This window comes from Psammomys obesus, unplaced genomic scaffold (genome assembly GCF_907164565.1).
Source record: "Psammomys obesus unplaced genomic scaffold, mPsaObe1.curated_primary_1811, whole genome shotgun sequence".
NCBI lineage: Eukaryota > Metazoa > Chordata > Mammalia > Rodentia > Muridae > Psammomys > Psammomys obesus.
Window position 1 is genome coordinate 8,662,335 of NW_026595981.1, and position 18,839 is coordinate 8,681,173.

Below are 18,839 nucleotides of genomic sequence, written 5' to 3' on the forward strand. Positions count from 1 at the left end.
CTGCCATGGGCTACGTCTGTGCAGAGGTCCTAGGTTATCTCCATGAATGGTCCTTGGTTGGAGTATCAGTCTCAGAAAAGACCTCTATGCCCAGATTTTTTTGGTTCTGTTGCTCTCCTTGTGGAGTTCCTGTCCTCTCTAGGTCTTATTATCTCCCACTTCTTTCATATGGTTCCCTGTACTCTGCCCAAAGTTTGGCTCTAAGTCTCAGCATCTGCTTTGATACCCTGCAGGGTTCTTTCAGAGGCCCTGTGTGCTAGGCTCCTGTCCTGTTCCCTGTTTTCTCTCTCTTCTGATGTCCATACTCTTTGCCTTTTTAATGAGGATTGAGCATCTTACCCAGAGTCCTCCTTCTTGATTAGTTTCTTTAGGTGTACAGATTTTGGTATGTTTATTCTATAGTATATGTCTAATATCTACTTATGAGTGAGTATATATCCTGTGTGTCTTTCTGCTTCTGGGATACCTCACTCACCCTGGCTGTTCTTGAACTCACTTTGTACACCAGGCTGTTCTAACTTAACAGAGATCCACCTACCTCTGCCACCTGAGTGCTGAGATTAAAGACATGTGCCACCACACCCGGAGGCCGCGAGTTTCTTTGTTTTGTTTAAGTTTCAAATCTGGGGCCTGGCGACATGGTCCACTGGTTAAGGGCACTGGCTGCTCTTCCAAAGGTTTTGGGTTCAATTCCCAAGACCTACCTGGCAGCATACAACTGTATGTAACTCCAGCTCCAGGGGATCCAACACCCTCTCACAGGCATACATGCAGGCAAAACACCAACGCACACACAAAAATAAAATGAAAAAGAAAAAATTGGATCTCTATCAATTCCCGAGATATGGTAGCCGTTGGTAAATATTTGTTCAATAGTAGAGTGAGAGAAGCCTGTGCAGAGGAACCTCTAAGCCTTAGAGTCAAAGGTGTATGGATAAGTTCAAAACACTTCGGAAGTAGAAGCAAGAGGGGCTCCAGTTCCGGGCTAGCTTGAGCTATATAGCCTGATGCTGTTTGTTTTCTCTTCTTTTTGAAGCTGGACATGGTAGCCAAACACCTGTAGTAAGTACCAGTTTAGTTTCCTAAAGAAATTTATATACCTTAGGTGTTTTAGCTACCTTATACCACTTCACGCCCAGCAAGACGCAGGGCGCAGGGGCGCTAATAAGTTTCCCCAGCCATAGTGGATGTAGGTGTTCGAATTCAGATCTGAATGCTTCCTAGCCTCTTTGAGTCGCTGTTTCCTAGTGCCGCTGCCCGTGTATAGTCCTGTTTTTTATCACCCCTTTCAGGCTTTTGAACCTTACAGGCAAATTAGCTGAGGTTTGCGTTTAAGAAAAACAGGATATCTCACACAGGTTTTACAAAATTCTTGTTTACGGAAATAATCCCGAGAATATCCACTTAACACATCTTTTGAGAAAGCCACTGCGGGTCCCTTGCTCTTTCAGCAACTAGCTACCCCGACCCAAAGAAAGGGAAACCTTCCCGTTGCCGAGGCGACAGAGCCACAGCCCGGCTGTTTGGTTCTCCCGCGCACCCGGATGACGACACGCGGCGAGATTCTCTTACGCTAAAGCTTCCGGCCCACCATCTTTGTCCCTGGCAAATTAGGTTTTGCGCAGTGGTTTAGATCTAGAGAGAATCGTGACGGGCAGGGAACCATTACACCACCACCCCGGCTGTGCTCTCCGGCTGCCGCCGCCACCCCGCCCTTGCCTCCGGTGAGTTCAAGGCGGCTGGCTTTGGGGTGTGTCCCTGGCTGACCGGGCTGGTTGTGAGAGGGGAACCCCAAGCCGGGTCGCAAGCTCGGGAGGAAAGGAGATCCGAGGAGCGTGACGGTTGAGGATGGAGGGAGTCCTCGGGTGTGACCGTTGTGAGGGAAAAGCTGGGAGAAAGTACCTCCTCGGTGGTGGGCTGGGGCTGCGCTGGGGTGTAGCAGCCGGTAGGTAGGTAGTCGGGGGCTTTGGAGCGAAGCAAGGTTTCGAAGACCGGCTTGGGGGAGGGCTGAGGCCAGGGGTGTGGCCGCTAGAGGCTGGAGGCCGAGTGAGAGCCACCCGGCTTTCCCGTTTGGCATCTGTTCATGGAGAAGCCCGTATCCAGCACGCCAAGGGAGAAAGGATTCCCCCGAAGGTTTGGTCATTGAAACCTCTCTTTGTCGCCCTTATTTGGGGTTTAGAGGCGTCTATCCTTACTTGCTGAAAACTGAATAGATCTCCAGGGGTTTGACCTAGGGAAGTGGGTAAGGAGAAAAGGGGACTAAATGTACTTCGAGGAAGGAAGGAAAAGCCTGCATAATTGACCCCCTGTGTGAAGGGAGAAGCCAATGACAGAAAATCTTAGCCTGGAATTGGTTGTTGTTGTTGTTGTGATTTTCCCTTTCTTCCCTGGGATTATAAGGAGCGGTCTAGGTTAGGCAAGACTGTAAATTCTACTAGAAGTGAAAAAACTGGAATTTACTGCCGTTTATTCTTTGAATTCACAGGGTATGTTAGCTTTCTAAGCAGCCCTCTATTTAGGGGAAGGCTCTTACTAAACTCAGGCTGTTTAGTTATGAAGCAGTGTGAGTGTGTCATGGATGCTTCGTTATTTTTTTTTTTTTAAGGGAGAGTGTGTTTTAATGCCCAAATGCTTTTGCAACCATTGCGCTTTAAAAGACAGAGAACACACATTAACAGCAGAAAGGCAAGTTGGCTAAGAAAGGTGGTCTCGGCGAGGAACAATTTAAATTATTAATTGCTTTCCTTCTGTAGTTCTACTGCTTAGCCTTAGGGTGCACTTACAAAGTAATAATAGAAAGCGGCAGGTGAGGTTAGGTGCAGCTCACTGGTAACACATTCCAGCGATGACTAAGTGAGGCGGAACATGAGAACTGCTCGCAGGTGTCTCGCAGGGCAAACTCCCTGAGAAATAAAGGCAAACAGGCTCCCTAAGGTAAAACTAATCTAAAGCAACCATTCTGACCAATTACAACTTAAAGACGCTCCCTTGCAGCCTAAAAGATCATTATTTTAATCTTAAGGCACATGTTCGAACCATGGTACACAAGGAGTATTGAGAGGACACTATCCTTTTTCCTCCTAAGGTTGTTTCCCAAAATGTCTTGGCATTTCAGAACAGCTGGGTGTAAAACTGTTGGGCTTCTTTATGGGTAACACTATATTGATGAGTTAACTTGTAGCTCTTTAAATAGAAACCGGAGGTGGATTTACCTTTTAAATGTTTTATTTCTGATAAGATCATTAATCTGAAGCTGCTCTTGTCCTTGTGTTACGAACATTTGGCCAGAAATGGTCTTTACACCTCTCACCCCTGTAAGCAATGGTTCCTGGAAGGAGTCTTCTGCTTTACAGCTTACCGAACTTTGGCTGGTTACTGGCTTTTATGTGCAAAGAAGGGCACAGTGGCCTTGCCAATGCTAATGTTAGCTGCCATTTCCCAGAGAACCGCCTGAAATTAAGACCTTATTAATTTTTTTTTTCTGACCTTAATCTACCCAACCTATTAGTCTTGTTTTGCTGTTGAGTTTCTCTTTTGGGGAACTGGAGGAAGGGAAGGATGGAAGGAGAGAAAGGACTTTGATAACCTATATTTGGCAGAAACTAGGTTATGTTAGTCTAGGTATGTAACCTTGTACAGGGAGGCCTGTGAAAGTCTGTGAAATCACAATGTGGGCCAGGGCAAGCACAAGTGATTATGTGCTTTGCCTGGTGGCTGCTTTGTTCTTTAACAGTGCCTCAGGCCACTCCAAAGTCAGCCAGTGACTTTCCAGGTTTGATGTTGTATAAGGTTGTATGAGTTCAAATTCCATTCTGGCTTGCTTATTTCTAAGGATTTCCTGGAAAACCAACATTTACCCCAGTAGGATTTTGAGTTTTGAAACACTAGGCAAGTTATATTTTCTCCATCTCCATTCTGTCTATTTTTCTGTGGCTTCTAATATAGACATCAGTTTTCACACCCTCTATTTGGAGAATTTGGTTTTGTCTTTCTGGAGGTGTGTCTATCTATTTGGGTGTATTTTATTAAAAAATATGTATATATAATTATTTTGAGTTGAAAGTAACAGTGACATTAAGGGTCTGTCACTACCATCTCTTCTCATGTTTAAATACTTAATATAAGTGTTTAAATCGAGTCCACCCCCTATTCCTTTCTTTCTGCTTTTTTGCTTTTGTTTAGAGTATATTCATTTTTCCTTGCAGTTTTTTCCTTTAAGGCAAGGATAGACTTGATACCATGTTTCTTTACCTGTATGATGGCGATTATTTCATCATAGTTGTTTACCATGATGTCAGTTAAGTGAGTGATGTATGTACCTGCTTAGTTTTCTTCTTCCTCTCCTCCCCCTTTTGATGATGGAGAGGTCTTATGTCTGCTAGGTGAGCAATCTACCACTGAGCTTTATCCCTGCACTAAAATGGCACTGAGGTTGAGCACAGGGTTTCCTATATACTCAGCAAGCCCTCTACCACTGAGCCCTTTTTGATTTATTTTATTTTGTGTCTGGGTATTTTGACTGCATCTAAGTATGTATACCACTTGTGTATTCAGTGCCCTCAATGGCCAGAAGAGAGCATTTGAGCCCCTGGAACTGGAGTCATAGATGGTTATGAGTTCGAGGAAGGGAACCCTGATCTTCTGGAAGAACAGCCAGAGCTCTTAACTGCTGAGCCATCTCCAGCCTTATTTTATTTTTTATACAATCTCATTAAAGTTTCCAGACCTACCTTAGCCTCCCAAGTAGCTGGTTCTATCTCTTTACCACTTTTTGTTAGAGCAGAGATTCTTGGTTTAGGATCGATGTTGCAGGCTTCTTTTTATTGTTATTATTTTATGTGTATGGGTGTTATATCAGTATATACCCCCGTGTGTGCTTTGTGCCCAAGGAGGCCAGAAGAGGGTATCTGGTCTCCTGGAACTAGAGCTATAGACAGTGATGAGTCTCCATGGTGGGTTCTGGGAACTGAATCATACAAATCATGAAATGTATAGGCTGCCTTAAGGTGGCTGAAGAGATTATGTTGAGAATTCCTGTTAGAATTTCATGTTATTTGGGTATGGCGGCACATGTACTTGCAGCACTAACAAAGCAGAAATAGGAGGGTCACAGGAGTAAGAAGCCAGCCGGTCTTTATAGCAGGTTTCAAGCCTGCCAGGACTAGACAGTGAAGACCCTATCTCAAGAAAAGAGATAAACAAACAAACAAAAAACAACGATTTTATATGCATGTACAGGTAGTTATGAGAGCTTTAGAGAACAGAATGCTGTTGTGCACTTTTCTCAAGTAACTGAGTGAAAAACCCAAAAGACCAAGCCGGCCTTGAATTCAAAGATCCACCTCTCTGTTTATGTGAAGAATTTGTAGCCAGGTTGTGGGGCACACATCTGTGCTCCCAGCACCTGGGAAGTAGAGACAGGTGGAGAAGGATTAAAAGTCAAGTTCAGCTACACAGTAAGTTTGAGACCATCTTGGGCCACGTAAAACCTGTCTTAAGAAACCAAAACAAACTCTGCGTGGTGTGTTTGTAAACCCAGTGCTCTGGGCAGAGGCAGGAGGAGAGGACAAATCAAAGGCCAACCACTTTATGTAAAGAATTCCAAGCTATCCAGGGCTGTACGGGGAGATGCTGTTTCAAAAAACACAGGTATCTCAGTGGTTAAGAGCACTTGCTCCTCTTGCAGAGGACCCAGTTTTAATTCCTGGCACTGGAAACCATCTGGAACTCTAGCTTCGGGGATTCAACTCCTTCTCCTGGCCTTCTTGGGCCAGGCGAGGGGTACACATGTACTTACATACATATAAGAAAATAATAAAAAAAAATAAAAACAAAAAAATTCCCTCGCTTTTCTACTTTTTATTTAATTTATTCTGTGAGTGGGTTGATTATAGCCTTCTCTGATTTTTTTTCTTTTTGCTAGAAAGACATGAAAACATTAATGCAAACCTCTACGTGACAAATGCCAAAAACAATTTCTGTATTCTACATGGTGTTCATGGTTCCTAGTTCTTTCATTTCTTTACTTTTGTTTTTGAAACAGGGTCTTATGTACTCCGGACTCATCTCGAAGTCTCTGTGTAGCTATGTTGAGGAAGATCTTGAACTCTTGGTCTTTCTGCCTCTCCCCCAGGTGCTGGGAGTACGGCAGGGTTCTTATTTTTCCTGAGAGCAGTACCTAATAGGTTGGCAGAACTGTTTTCACCTTTGAGCTTGGCTGCATTGAAACACATGTTTTGAGTGACTCCACGCTGAGGCAGGGAAGTCACGAGATTTTCCTGATTAGAAAGTTACCAAGAAGCCGGGCACGGTGGCGCCACCCCTGCCCAGCCAAGGTGCAGTTCTTATTTCCTGTGCTGCTTGAACTACAAATGCTGGTGGTAATAGGAAGAAAGTACTCATTTTGTTAAAAATCAGAAATTCTCCAGTATCCATGTTCTTAAAATTAGTCACATGCCTTGTTGGAGACATGTAATTTGGCGTAACAGTATTCTTTACTCTTACTGTAGGTACACGCTGAAGATCCAGAATCATGACTGACTCCAAGTACTTCACAACCAATAAGAAGGGTAAGTAGGAGAGCCTTGTCAAATCTTCAGATTGTTCAGTTCAGTTGCTGGGTTGGCCCCCCCAAGGAGAAAGTTCTGACTCTTTAGTACATGCATTTGCAGTCTCATTGGGAGTCTGAAGCTTCTGCAAATAGTGATATTTGAATAAGTTATTAAAGTGTAGGGGATTTTGTGTGCTTGCTTTCCAAGCCTGGGGATCTAATCTAGGGCCTTCCACAAACTAGAGGGTGTTCCGCCATTGAGCTACACCTCTGGTCTTTATTTCTTGAATTGCCTTTGTGGTCAGTAATCTAATACTGGGTTTTACCCCTGCATGTGGGCCTATTAACTAAGACTTCTTCTTCTTCTTCTTCTTGGAAAATCTAACTTCCCACATTGTCTCCAGATGGCTCATTTCTGGAGGTTTGGATGGCCCTTCCATCAGAGCTGTCTGTTTACCTTGAAATGTTCTCTAGTGTGTTTGTGCTGTGCACATTTTGCTTAGCATGTTAACTCCAGTGGAGTTATTGGTTATGTACCCCAGTTTCCAGTAAATCAGAGTAGGTACAGAGGGTTCCTAGAATTCAGTCTTGGTTTCTAAATAATATTATTCAGCCAGGCGGTGGTAGCATACGCCTTTCATCCCAGCACCTGGAGGCAGAGGCAAGCAGATCTCTGAATTTGAGGACAGCTAGGACTATAAAGAGAGACTTTGTCTTGAAAAACCAAAAATAAGTAACATCTTTCACTGAAAGCAACCAGAACTCTGGGCAATTACTGATTCTGGGGATGTGTCAAGTTGTAGGTGAGTGTCTTCTAAATAAGGAACTGTTTAGAAAATGATGGGAAATCATGGCTTCCACACGTTTAAGGGGTTTCCAGTAGCCAAATTTGGATAATTTAAGCAACAAAAACAGTGATCAAAGTAATGGATTATAGCCCATAGAATATAATCAATACGTGTGTGTGTGTGTGATTATATTTAGTATAAATCAGAGTTCAGGTAAGGGTCGTATGATGTTAAAATTAGCAAGTGGGAAGTTTGACGAGGAACAGGGTATTGGAAGGATTCCAAAGTTTTTCCACAAATTACTAACTACAGAGATGAAAAATACTAATTGTTTAGTGTCAAAATCTGACATTCGGGACTGTGGAGAGATGGCTCAGTGCTGCATCTGTTCATGCACAAGCCCTGGGGTCAGTAGCTCACAGATTCCAGGGAATCTTGCGTCCTCTTCTGATCTCTGTGGGTTCTAGGCAAAGCGTTCACAGACACGCCTGCACAAATCTAAGCAACAACAAAAATAATGACATTTAGAACCTTAACTATATAGTTATTGCTACCATCACTAACAACTTGTCAAAAGAACACCATTTGCCTTTGGTGTGGTGTTCTAAGAGGTCAGCTTACCAGAAATTCATAACCTTATTGCAGTGCAGAAAACTCATGGTGAACTGGAGCTGCTTCTAATAAGGGCCCTGTACTTAAAACATCTGAGCATATGCCAGCCCTTGGGAGGCAGAGGCAGGTGGGTTGCTGTGAGTTCAGAGCCATCATGATCTACATAGTTTCAGGCCAGCCAGGACTATACAGTGAGACTCTGTCTTAGATATAAAAATATTTTCATAAAAATAGCTTTAGAGTAATGGCTAAACCTAAGACATTACAATAAATGTAGTGCATATTCTTAAGCCAAATGCTGCCTCAGAGGTGGGAATGGCACGGAGTTTTGAACAAGGTCTGTTTGGATTAGATGATGATGGTGGTATGTTGATAATTTAATATTAACACTTTAATATTAAAATAATTAAGGAAAGTTCCTTATCCTTAAAAAACACAAGTTATATATTCAAGGCTGAAGAGGCATTATGTGTAAAACTTTAAATGGTGTAAGAAAAAAGTCTCTCTGTGTAAAGAATTACAAATAATGTGACAAAATCATAACTGGGGGATAAATACAGTTTGAAGATTAATTTTTTTTTAAGTGTGTGTGTGTGTGTGTGTGTGTGTGTGTGTGTGTGTGTGTGTGTTTGGTGTTTGCAAGTGCATTGAAGGCCCATGGTGTGTTGTTAGGGTAATCTTCCTTTAAAAAACTGTTTATTGTTATTTTATTTGATGTGTATGGATATTTTACCTGCTGTGTGTGTGTGCATCACATGCATGTCTGGTGCCTATGGAGGCCTGGAGAGGACAATCAGGTTCCCTGGGAAGTAGAGTTAAAGCTGGTTGTGAACTGCCATGTCAGTACTGGAATCAAATTCAGGTCCTCTGGGAGAGCAACCAGTAGTCCTAACCTCTGAGCCACCTCTCCAGCCTCTGTTCTCATCTTTCCTATCTAGAATCTGTTTTAGTTACTGTTGAGTTAGAGTCTTACCACTAAGTAGCCAGGTTGTCCTAGATCTTGTGATGTAACCCAAGCCTAGACTTCTCTCTCCTGACATCCTCTCAAGTGCTGGGATCATGAACATACGTTGCCATATCGGGCTGAATATTGAGATTTTGAAAGCTCTGCAGATTTTTTTATGTGTAGCCAATACGGAGACCTCTTAGCTGCTGACAGTGCTTGGTAGATCTGACTTGTGGAAGGAGTGGAGTTGGGTAATAAAATGTGTGCATGCAAGATACTTTGGTTCTCCTAGTGCCTATCTTTAGATCCATTCAGTTTCTGCTCTGTCTTTATCATTTAGGTCTCACAATAACCATTAGCCTGCTGGCCTGGTAGCATATGCCTAGAATCTCTGTACTTAGGAGGCTGAGGCAGGAAGTTTGTGAGGCTAGATTGGGCTACATAGCAAAATACTGTCTCAGAAATCAAACAGGGCCACTGAAATGGCTCATCCAGTAAAGGTGCTTGCTGAATAAGGCTGGCAACCTGAGTTTAATCTCTAAAGGAGGAAGGAGAGAACCAACTCCACAAAGTTGTCCTCAGTCCTCCATACACTTCCTAGGGCACTCTCGCCCACGTAGATCTCTCACACACAGTAATAAAAACCCCACAGAGAGAGCCATTAACTCCTTGTTACTGTTTCAGCTAACTCCCTAATCATTTGCATATGTGATTACTCTTTGACCAGTATATTGTCTATAAATGGCATAGGAAGGCTTTTGTTGTTGTTTGAGACAGGGATGTAGCTCTAGCTGTTCTGGAACTCACTCTGTAGACCAGGCTGGTTTTGAGCTCACAGAGATTTGCCTACCTTTACCTCCTGAGTGCTAGGATTAAAGGAGTGCACCACCTGGCCCCTTTTATTTTTATTTTTTATTTTTTAAGGTTTTAAAAATTCACCTAATTCATCAGACTTTTTCTTGTAAAGGGCACAAATGACATTTTATAAAAGTTTGGAATGTACAAATTGAATCCCTGCTAGATAATATCATGTTTTTCAAAAATGGATAGACCATGTTCCTTTTGCTTCCTGTGACGCCTACCAGAACCGCCTTTGGAGCAGATTTTTTAAATTTATGCTTGGTTCTGGAATAATTTCAGTTACATCCTGTTTCAATTCTGCAGCTCCTGCTGCTGCTCACAGTTCAGACTCTCTGAATCCCTGCTGTTTGCCCTTCACTGTTCCAGAAGTAAATGATGGGAGCCCTGAGAACCACCTTTGACAGCACACGGCTCAGTAAAGAGAATGACTCTTTAAAAGGCCTAGCCTTTCTGCCAGTGTTATTTTTGTAGCTGTCAATTAAATGGAATAGATTTTTAGAACAATTTGCCTGCCTGTTGGGGATTGATATTGATGAAATAAGCTTTTTCTGTGCTCCATTTTTTATGTCTCTTGTCAATATACTTCCTGTCAGGGGCTTCAGGGAGATCACATATTGTGCAGACTGGTGGATGACGTCTAGGTAAAATGAACATTGAGAACAGTCTAGAAGGTAGTGGACAGGAGGCAGTATTTGCAGTCAAGTTTGAAGATATAGATGGGAAAGGTGGGTGAAGTGCTACACACCTGTGATTCCAGCACTCGGAACGCAGAGGCAGGATTACCTATTTGATAAGAGACCAGCTTAGCTTACATTGGGAATTCCAGGTCAGCCAGGGTTACATAGCAAGACCCCATTGCAAACAAAAAAAAAAGGTGGGGCTGTCTATAGAAGGGAGAAATGGGAGTAGCCCTGAGCGTGACGGTATGGGGTAGCCTTCTTTTTATCCCCCCTCCTCTATCTGATGAGGGTTATTGCCTTTTCTCATGAAAATGGTGGTGTGGGATAGCCCTCCTTCCATTCTCTCTCTCCTTTGTCCGACTAGGACCATTGCCATTTTCTTTTGTCCCCTGTGTTCCGAAAGCAGGTGGGGCTAGAGATAGGGCCTTAAAATAGTGGTGACAATCTTTGACACTTTTTGAGTAGTCTTTCAAAACTGGGCCTTTAGAAATGACCCTAGTTTGTATCATTTTAAGCTTCATTTTTCCTCCTCTGGTTTTCTGAGACAGGATCTCGGGTAGCCCTACATGGCCTGGAACTTATTAAGCAGACCACAGTGGCCTTGAACTTTGTGGAACTCTGCCTTCCTGTCTTTGCCTCCTGAATGCTAGGATTACAGACGTGTACCACTATGCTGGGCCACATTGACTTTCATTGAATTGATTAGGCTGAGACCTTACAACCCACTAACTTATTAAAGTATTCTCCAGGGTACTGATTTTTGTAATACTTAATTTATATTTACTGTGTGTGCGCATGTGCATGTGTGCCATAGCACATGAGGAAGTCAGAGGACAACTTTCAGAAGTTGCTTCTCTCCACCATGTAGGTTCTGCAGCACCTTTAACATTTAGCCATCTTACCAGCCCATATATATTTATTGAGAATAAATATCTGTAATGTATCTTGTTCACATCCAGCACTTACTTCCCCCTCCAATTCTCCCCAGCATGTCCCCTTCCCAACTTCATGGTCTTAATTAATTAATTAATTCATCCACTGAATCTAATTAGTGCTGCCCTCATGCCCATGAGTATGGGGCCATCTAGTAGAGCATGGACAATCTGCCAGTGGCCACATGCCCAAAGAAAAATTTGCTGTCTTCCAGCTGCCATTGGCCATATGCCCAAAGAAAAATTGCTCTCTCTCTTCCAGCTTCCATTACCTACCAGTAGCCACCAAACTAGGGTGCCAGCCTTGTGAATCCGCCCCCCATCCATGCTTTAATGTTGACTGCCCTGTTATTGAGCACATGACCCTAGGTGCTGTGAGTTAATGAAGGCAGTGGCCATCTCATGTAAGAAACAGCATTTCACAGCCCTCCTCCCCACCCTCCAGCTCATACACCGTTTCCACTACAGGTTTTTCTGAGATGTTTTCTGAGACATGGGGCAGGTGAAGTGGTTTCTATAGGTGCTCTAGTTAGGACTGAGGACTCAGTCACTCATTCTCAGCACTTTGAATAATTTGACTGTCTGCATTAACCAGTACCTAATTCGAACAAGCCTTTTTGACCCAGGTTGAAAACAACGCTGATCTCTGAGTATAAGTGTAAATATGAGGAAGGCAGCTGGACAACATGCTCAGTCAGCAGGATTACAGGGATAGATTGTCCACTAGGGCCATAGGCTTTTGACCATGTTTCCAGTACTGTGTTAGTTACTTTTCCATTGCTATGACGATATAACATGACAAGGCAGCTTATAGAAGGAAGGATTTCTTTGGAGCTTACATTCCAGAGGGGTAGGAGTCTATCACCATCGTGTGTTATGGTGCATCATGTTTTGTAAACACTCCAGCACCTCCTGATTGGCTTAATAAAGAGCTGGATGGCCAAAAGCTGAGGCAGGAGAGAATAGGTGGGACATCTGGGCAGAGAGGGAAACCCTGGGAAAGAATCTGAGGCATGGGAGACTCGCCAGACAGGGAGGAAGAAGCAGGTGCTGATACTTAGGAGCGGTAACGGACGAGGCCCATGGTGGAAGGTAGCGTGATGTAAACGGGTTACTTTGAGTTCTGAGAGCTAGCCGGGAACAAGCCTAAGCTAAGGGCGCATTTTCATAATTAATAAAAAGTCTCTGTGTCATATTTGGGAGCTGGCAGTCCAAAGAAGGTCCCATTATAATCACGGCATGCAGGCAGGCGGGTGTGGCACTGGAGCAGCAATTGAGAGTTCACATCCAGATCTACAAACAGGAAGCAGAGAGGGAACAGTGGGGATGGTGCTTTTTGAAACCTCAAAGCCCTCTTTGACTGACACACTTCTGCCATTAAAGACCATATGTCCTAATCCTTCCGGAACAGTTCTACCCACTGGGACCAAGTATTCAAACATGTGAGTCTATGGGGACATTTTCATTCAAACCACCACATGAATGCTAAGCATGAATGCCCTCCTGTGAATGGACTTCAAATCCTATTAGATAGTGGACTATTACCCCGTACCAGCCATGCTACTATAGCACTAGACTGACTTCTTTTTCTTTTTTTATTTAACTGTGGTTGTATATTAGGATCACTTATGAACTAAGAGCTCTTGGCAGTTCAGTTCATTTGGCCCATACTAGAGTCACAGTGTCGATACTTTTGAACATCTCTTAGTCCAGTGAGACAGCTCAGTAGAGAAAAGTGCTTACTCTTCAAGCCTGACCAAATGGGTTCTATCCCTGGAACCCACATAGAAAAGTTGGATATGGTGTCGTGTGCATCAGTAATCCTGTTATTCCTACTTCAGCATGGGAGATGGATACAGGAGAATCATGCAGAGTGCACAGCACAGCCCCCAGAAACAAGACTGCCTTAACAAGGTGGAAAGGGAGACCCGGCGCCCAAAAGTTGTCCTTTAAAAAATTATTATTTTTATGTGTGTGAGTGTTTTCTGTATGGATATATGTGTGCCTGATGCCTGCAGAGCAAAGAGGGCATCAGGTTCCCTGGAACTACCATGTGGGTGCTGGTAACTGAAGCTTGGAAGTGAATGCTGGGGGCTTGGAGTCATGGCTCAGCTAAGGGCACTTGTTCTTGGACAGGACCTGGTTTCAGTTCTGAGCACCCACTAATGGCTCACAACTGTCTATAAGGCCAGTTTCGGGATATCCAACACCCATTTCTGCCTTCTGAGACATACATGTAGGCAAAAATTAATTAATTTTGAGAGGGGAGGGGGATGCTAAGCTCAATTTTGTAACTAACAAACTGTGACTTTTGAGCAAATATGTTTATCTGTAAAGTTGTATCTCTTAGTTTGTAAACACTGATTTCTAAGCCAGTTTCTTACCTTTCGTTTACATCCCTCTGATACTGTTCCTGATTCTGTTTTAGTGAAGTTTACTTTTTCTTGTTCTTAGTTTTCTAAAGAAAAGTCTGCATTGCATTTTTGTTTGTTTGTTTTGTTTTTGAGACAGGGTTTCTTGTATGGCTCTGGCTGTCCTGGAACTCACCCTGTAGACCAGTGTGGCCCGGAACTCATAGAGATCTGCCTGCCTCTGCCTTCCAAGTGCTGGGATTAAAGGTGTGCACCACCACTGCATTTTTAAAGACCATGATTTAAAAGGCTTTAAGAATTTACTGATGGGGTCTTTGTCAGTGGGTCAGTTAATATTCTGGGGCACGTTTCTTATAATGCTAAAATAATTTTACTTCAGTGTCTATCCTGGTGTTATTTCATATTGCAGTTTTCTGCCCATGCTCTAGTCCGGAGACCATACCTGTTTGTTCTCATCTCTTTTAGGAGAAATCTTTGAATTAAAAGCTGAACTCAACAATGAAAAGAAAGAAAAGAGGAAGGAGGCTGTGAAGAAAGTGATTGCTGCTATGACCGTGGGGAAGGATGTTAGGTAAGGGAATGTGTGTTGCCCCGTAGAGCCAGATCCCATGCTGCAGCCCTTACTGCTGTCCTATAGAAGATCATAGACTGCTGAGGTACTGCTGAGGTACAGTTGTGCATGACTATACTCCCAGCTGCTTGAGAGGGTGAGGCAGGAGGATGTCTTGATCAGTGTTGGGCATCTAACTTGGGCAACATAGCAACAATGTCTCAAAAAACCCCAAACTTCTAGAATCTGTGAAAATAGGCTTGTCCCCTTGAAAACACCACAAGGAAGTATATGCACTTTTATATTAGCTCTGACCTGAGTGTTTTATTGGTTTGCTTTTTAAACCTTTGTTGCATACAGGTTTCACATAAATCATCTCTGGTCCTGGCACAGTTATAGATCTGTTGCCTGAGGTCTTAGAAGATGATAAAAATATACTGAGCTCACATACTCTTTAATTGGTTTAAGCCAGTGCTCTCAGCTTTACAGCTACGTTGTGTTGTTGGATTTGAGGTAAAAACCAACACTACCAAAATTCCCTTCCCTGTTGTTACTTGCGGCTGTTTAAGGTGCAGGCTCCACAACCTTCTGAGGTCCTCCCTCAGGTCCGTGAGATCAAAGCTTCTCTTACAGTACGTGGAGGCACTTTCCTCCGTCACCGTTCTGAGCTTTTCAGATGACAGTAAGCAGTGGCAGGTGGATGTGCCAGTACCTTACTGTGAGCCCAGACACTGGTGCTGCCTGGGATAGTCATATTGTTCTCACTACCAAGAAAAAGAGAAGTTAGGGGAAAATGGAGAGTTTCATTTAGGACTGTGTTCATGCTGCAGTAGAGTTTTATTCGTTGGAGAGGTGTTTTGTTTATTTATGTGTGTGTGCTTGCCTGTAGAAGTGAGGGGACCGCTCTCGAGTCTGCTCTCCCTGCCACCTGTGGAATCCTGGGATTAAACCCAGGTCATCTGGCCCATGTGCAAACACTCTACTTGCTGAGCCATCCTACAGCCTTTTTTTTTTTCTTTCCTAAAATGAGTGTGTGTGTATGTGTGTGTTGAAGCTGTGTTTTTAATATATTGTGATTAAGGGGCTGGAGGCTCAGTGGTTAAGAGTACTTGTTGTTCTTGCAAAGGACCTAGATTCAGTTTCCAGCATCCAGGAGGTCCAGAACTCCCAGCACCTTCTGACCTCAGGCATACATGGAGTGTACATACATACATGCAGGCAGAACACTACTATGAATAAAATTAAATATGTGTATGTAGAGAGAGAGTGAGTGAGAGAGAGGACAGTATTCATTTATTTGAAAAAGATACTATTCATTTTCTGAGTCATATATTTATATGAAGCTGAATTTTCTTATACTTAATGTAAACATTCGACAGCAGAGTTAGTAGCATGAGAATCCAGCTGTCTCTACTTAACCAGATGCTATAGAAATTTATGAATGTAAACAAGGGGCTTATGCTTGTTAATTTAAGTGGATTCTTGCTCTACTAAGTCTAAAATATTTATTACTTTGGCCTCTTAGGAAATTTTACCGATCCTTGAAGTCTGCATTACAGCAGCTACCATGCAAGACAGGACTGGCAGAAACCTGCCTCAGGGCATCAGGAGCATGTGAAGATGCTGAATTGTCTTCTGTCCCACCACTGTTATCTAGGCTTCTGTTGCTCATAAGAACAGCTCTTAGCTTTTTGGTCTCAGGATCCCTTCCTTCAGCATCTACTTTCCCTGAGTTCTCCAGAAAACTTTTGTTATGTGGGTCATACCTATTGACATTCAGAAAGGAAACAAACCAACAAACAGAAAAATTTGAGGTGTTAGTTTTTTTTCACTTAAAGTAATAAAAATAAACCTTTGACACTTAATGTGATTTTCTCTTGTTGGCACTGGGGATTGAACTAGGTAGGACCTTGCTTATGCTAGGCAAACCCTTCATCACTACAGTCCTTCCCAGCCCTCTTCCTCCTATTTCAAGAGAGGGTCTCACTACATTGCAGAGGCTGGCTTGGAACTCTTCCTGAAGCACAGACAGGTCTTGAACTTGCAGTTTTCCTTCCTCAGCCTCCCAGATGTTAGGGTTATAAGTATGCACCTGTATGCCCAGCTTCAGTCTTCTTGTGTGGGCTATTCCCATTACTTAGGATAGTAAGCATACTATTGGATAATGTTTACAATTACTGGCTGCTTTTGCAGCCTTTCTGCATTTGCACATTCTCTTCTCTTTCTCCTCCTCCTCCTCCCTCCTCCTCCTTCTCCTCCTCCTCCTCCTCCTCTTCTTCTTCTTCTTCTTTTTTTTTTTTTTTTCTTTTTTAGACAGGGTTTCTTTGTGTAGCCTTGGCTGTCCTGGATTTGCTCTGTAGACCAGGCTGGCTTCAAACTCACAGAGAACTGCCTGCCTCTGCCTCCCTGAGTGCTGGGATTACAGACATGCGCCACCACACCTGGTTCTACACATTGTCTTAAGCAAAAAGAAAAACTTCACAAGACTTACACTCTGTGAAATATACTGACATTTTGGTTTTTGTTGTTGTTGTTTTGTTTTGTTTTTCAAGACAGTGTTTCTCTGTGTAGCCCTGAATGTCCTGAACTTGCTTTGTAGACCAGGCTGGCCTCAAACCCAGAGATTCTCCTGCCTCTGCCTCCCTGAGTGCTGGGACTACAGGCGTGGGCCATGGCACCTGGCTCTGCAAAGTATTTTAATAAAGCTTTGGGAAGGCTATTTGATGACTTTATAGTTAACTTCTGTTTTTAAAGTACAGCTTACTTTGTATTCCAAACTTGGAACTTCAATCCTTTTATGCTAATGGTGCTCTGTGAATGAAGGTAGGCATTTCTTTCTTTATAGGCGAATGATAAATTACGAAATGATGGCTAGTTGGGAAGTGAATAGACCTTTTATATTCAATTATGCCTCAGTTTGTAAATGCGTAGTGCTTTTAAAAAGTAAATAAATTCTTAAATTTTACCAAAAGGAAATTAGGATATCTTGAAGAAATGACTAATTCCAGATCTTAATTAGGAATTTAAAACTTGAACATCTGAGAAAACTTAGAAACACTTGAAAATATAGGTTCACAAAGACTTGGGATTATAAAAATTATAACTGTTGCTGCACATGGTGGTGCATACCTTTAATCCCAGCACTTGGGGAGGCAGAGGGAGGCAGATCACTGTGAGTTCAAGGCCAGGCTGATCTACAGAGCAAGTTCAGGACAGCCACGACTACACAGAGATCCTGTCTGGGGAAAAAAAAAAAAGTATAACTGTTGGAGTGCTTTGATATCTTAGTGAATTGATATAGAAAATTGCTCTTAGGGTATGCCTAAATTATAGATGAACTAACATGATGTACTTTGGAATATAGCTCAGTGGCAGAGCACTTCCCCAACACTAGTGAGGCCCTGGGCTTTATTTTCGTCACTTAAAGACTCCAGAGCAACTAGTCAGGAGTGGGGATGAGGTTTTAGGGCATATGTGAACCAAGATGATGCTCGTACCATCATTTGTGGTAATGCATTTGTCGGGCTTACTCTGTTGCTCTCAAATTTTTTCTCCTCCACAAAAACTATTGAGAGGGCTGAGGCTGGAGCTCAGTGGTAAAACACTTTGGTACCATGCACAAGGCCTTGAGGTCAACCTATGCTCTACAGTTTAGAGACTTGGTAGCTAATAGTGCCTTTTACTTTTATTTATTTTTTCTTTTTTTGTCAACACAGGGTTTCTCTGTATAACAGAACCCTGGCTGTCTTGGACTCACTTTGTAGATATGTCTGGCCTTGAACCCACAGAGATCCAAACTGCCTCTGCCTCCCAAGTACCAGGATTAAAAGCGTGCTCCATCACACCTGGCTATTTTTATTCTTTTAGTTATTTACTGTCATAAAAAATGAGCTATCACCGTTGAACTGCTGCCTGCTTGTCAAATCTTTCTGGAATCAAAGGCTGTCACTTCATCCTTTGTGTAAAGCTTAGCACTGATGTTGCTTCACTGTTTCCTGTTTTCCTCTTCTCTCCTTAGCTCGCTCTTCCCAGATGTGGTGAACTGTATGCAGACTGACAACCTGGAACTCAAGAAGCTCGTGTACCTCTACCTGATGAACTATGCCAAGAGTCAGCCTGACATGGCCATCATGGCTGTCAACAGCTTCGTGAAGGTAGCTCTCCCAAGGACTCCATCTTATTGATCTCACGTAACCTTTTCAGAAGTGACTTTGGATGTAGTTTGTGTCTGCATTGCAGTTAAGCAGCTTGTGTTTCACGGAATGAAGTCCTGAAGTCTGGCAGTGAGCCCCAGTGTTCATATTGTAAGCATTCTGTAAACCAGCATGCAGCATCCAGAGACAATGAAACCATATGGCAAGCCTTCTGGTAGTGGGGCTTGGTACATGTCCATCCTTGCCAGATGAGTAAAAGAAAGGTTTCATCCTTGCCAGGTGAAACCTCATGTTTACCCTCCAAGGCTAATGGAGGTTGGGCAGTTCATCATTCTCTTAGTAACTTGCTGATGAAGGTTGGACATACGGTCCTATTGTTACCTGAGGATTAGGA

At 43.0% G+C, this 18,839-nt stretch overlaps 1 protein-coding gene across 3 annotated transcripts in view; it reads left to right on the forward strand.

Moving 5' to 3' along the window:
- The first annotated feature begins 1,605 nt into the window (after nucleotides 1–1,605).
- The window catches only part of Ap2b1 (adaptor related protein complex 2 subunit beta 1), a 105,831-nt gene continuing 88,597 nt past the window's right edge, over nucleotides 1,606–18,839 (forward strand). For 2 of the 3 annotated variants that reach the window (XM_055619791.1, XM_055619793.1), the window contains exons 1-4: nucleotides 1,606–1,724; nucleotides 6,510–6,569; nucleotides 14,207–14,312; nucleotides 18,310–18,445. In XM_055619791.1, coding sequence (XP_055475766.1) covers nucleotides 6,533–6,569; nucleotides 14,207–14,312; nucleotides 18,310–18,445 — 279 coding nt within the window. In that variant the 5' untranslated portion in view covers nucleotides 1,606–1,724; nucleotides 6,510–6,532. Of the gene's footprint in view, nucleotides 1,725–2,075; nucleotides 2,134–6,509; nucleotides 6,570–14,206; nucleotides 14,313–18,309; nucleotides 18,446–18,839 lie in introns of those variants that run through there. The other variant, XM_055619792.1, reaches the window with a different exon arrangement.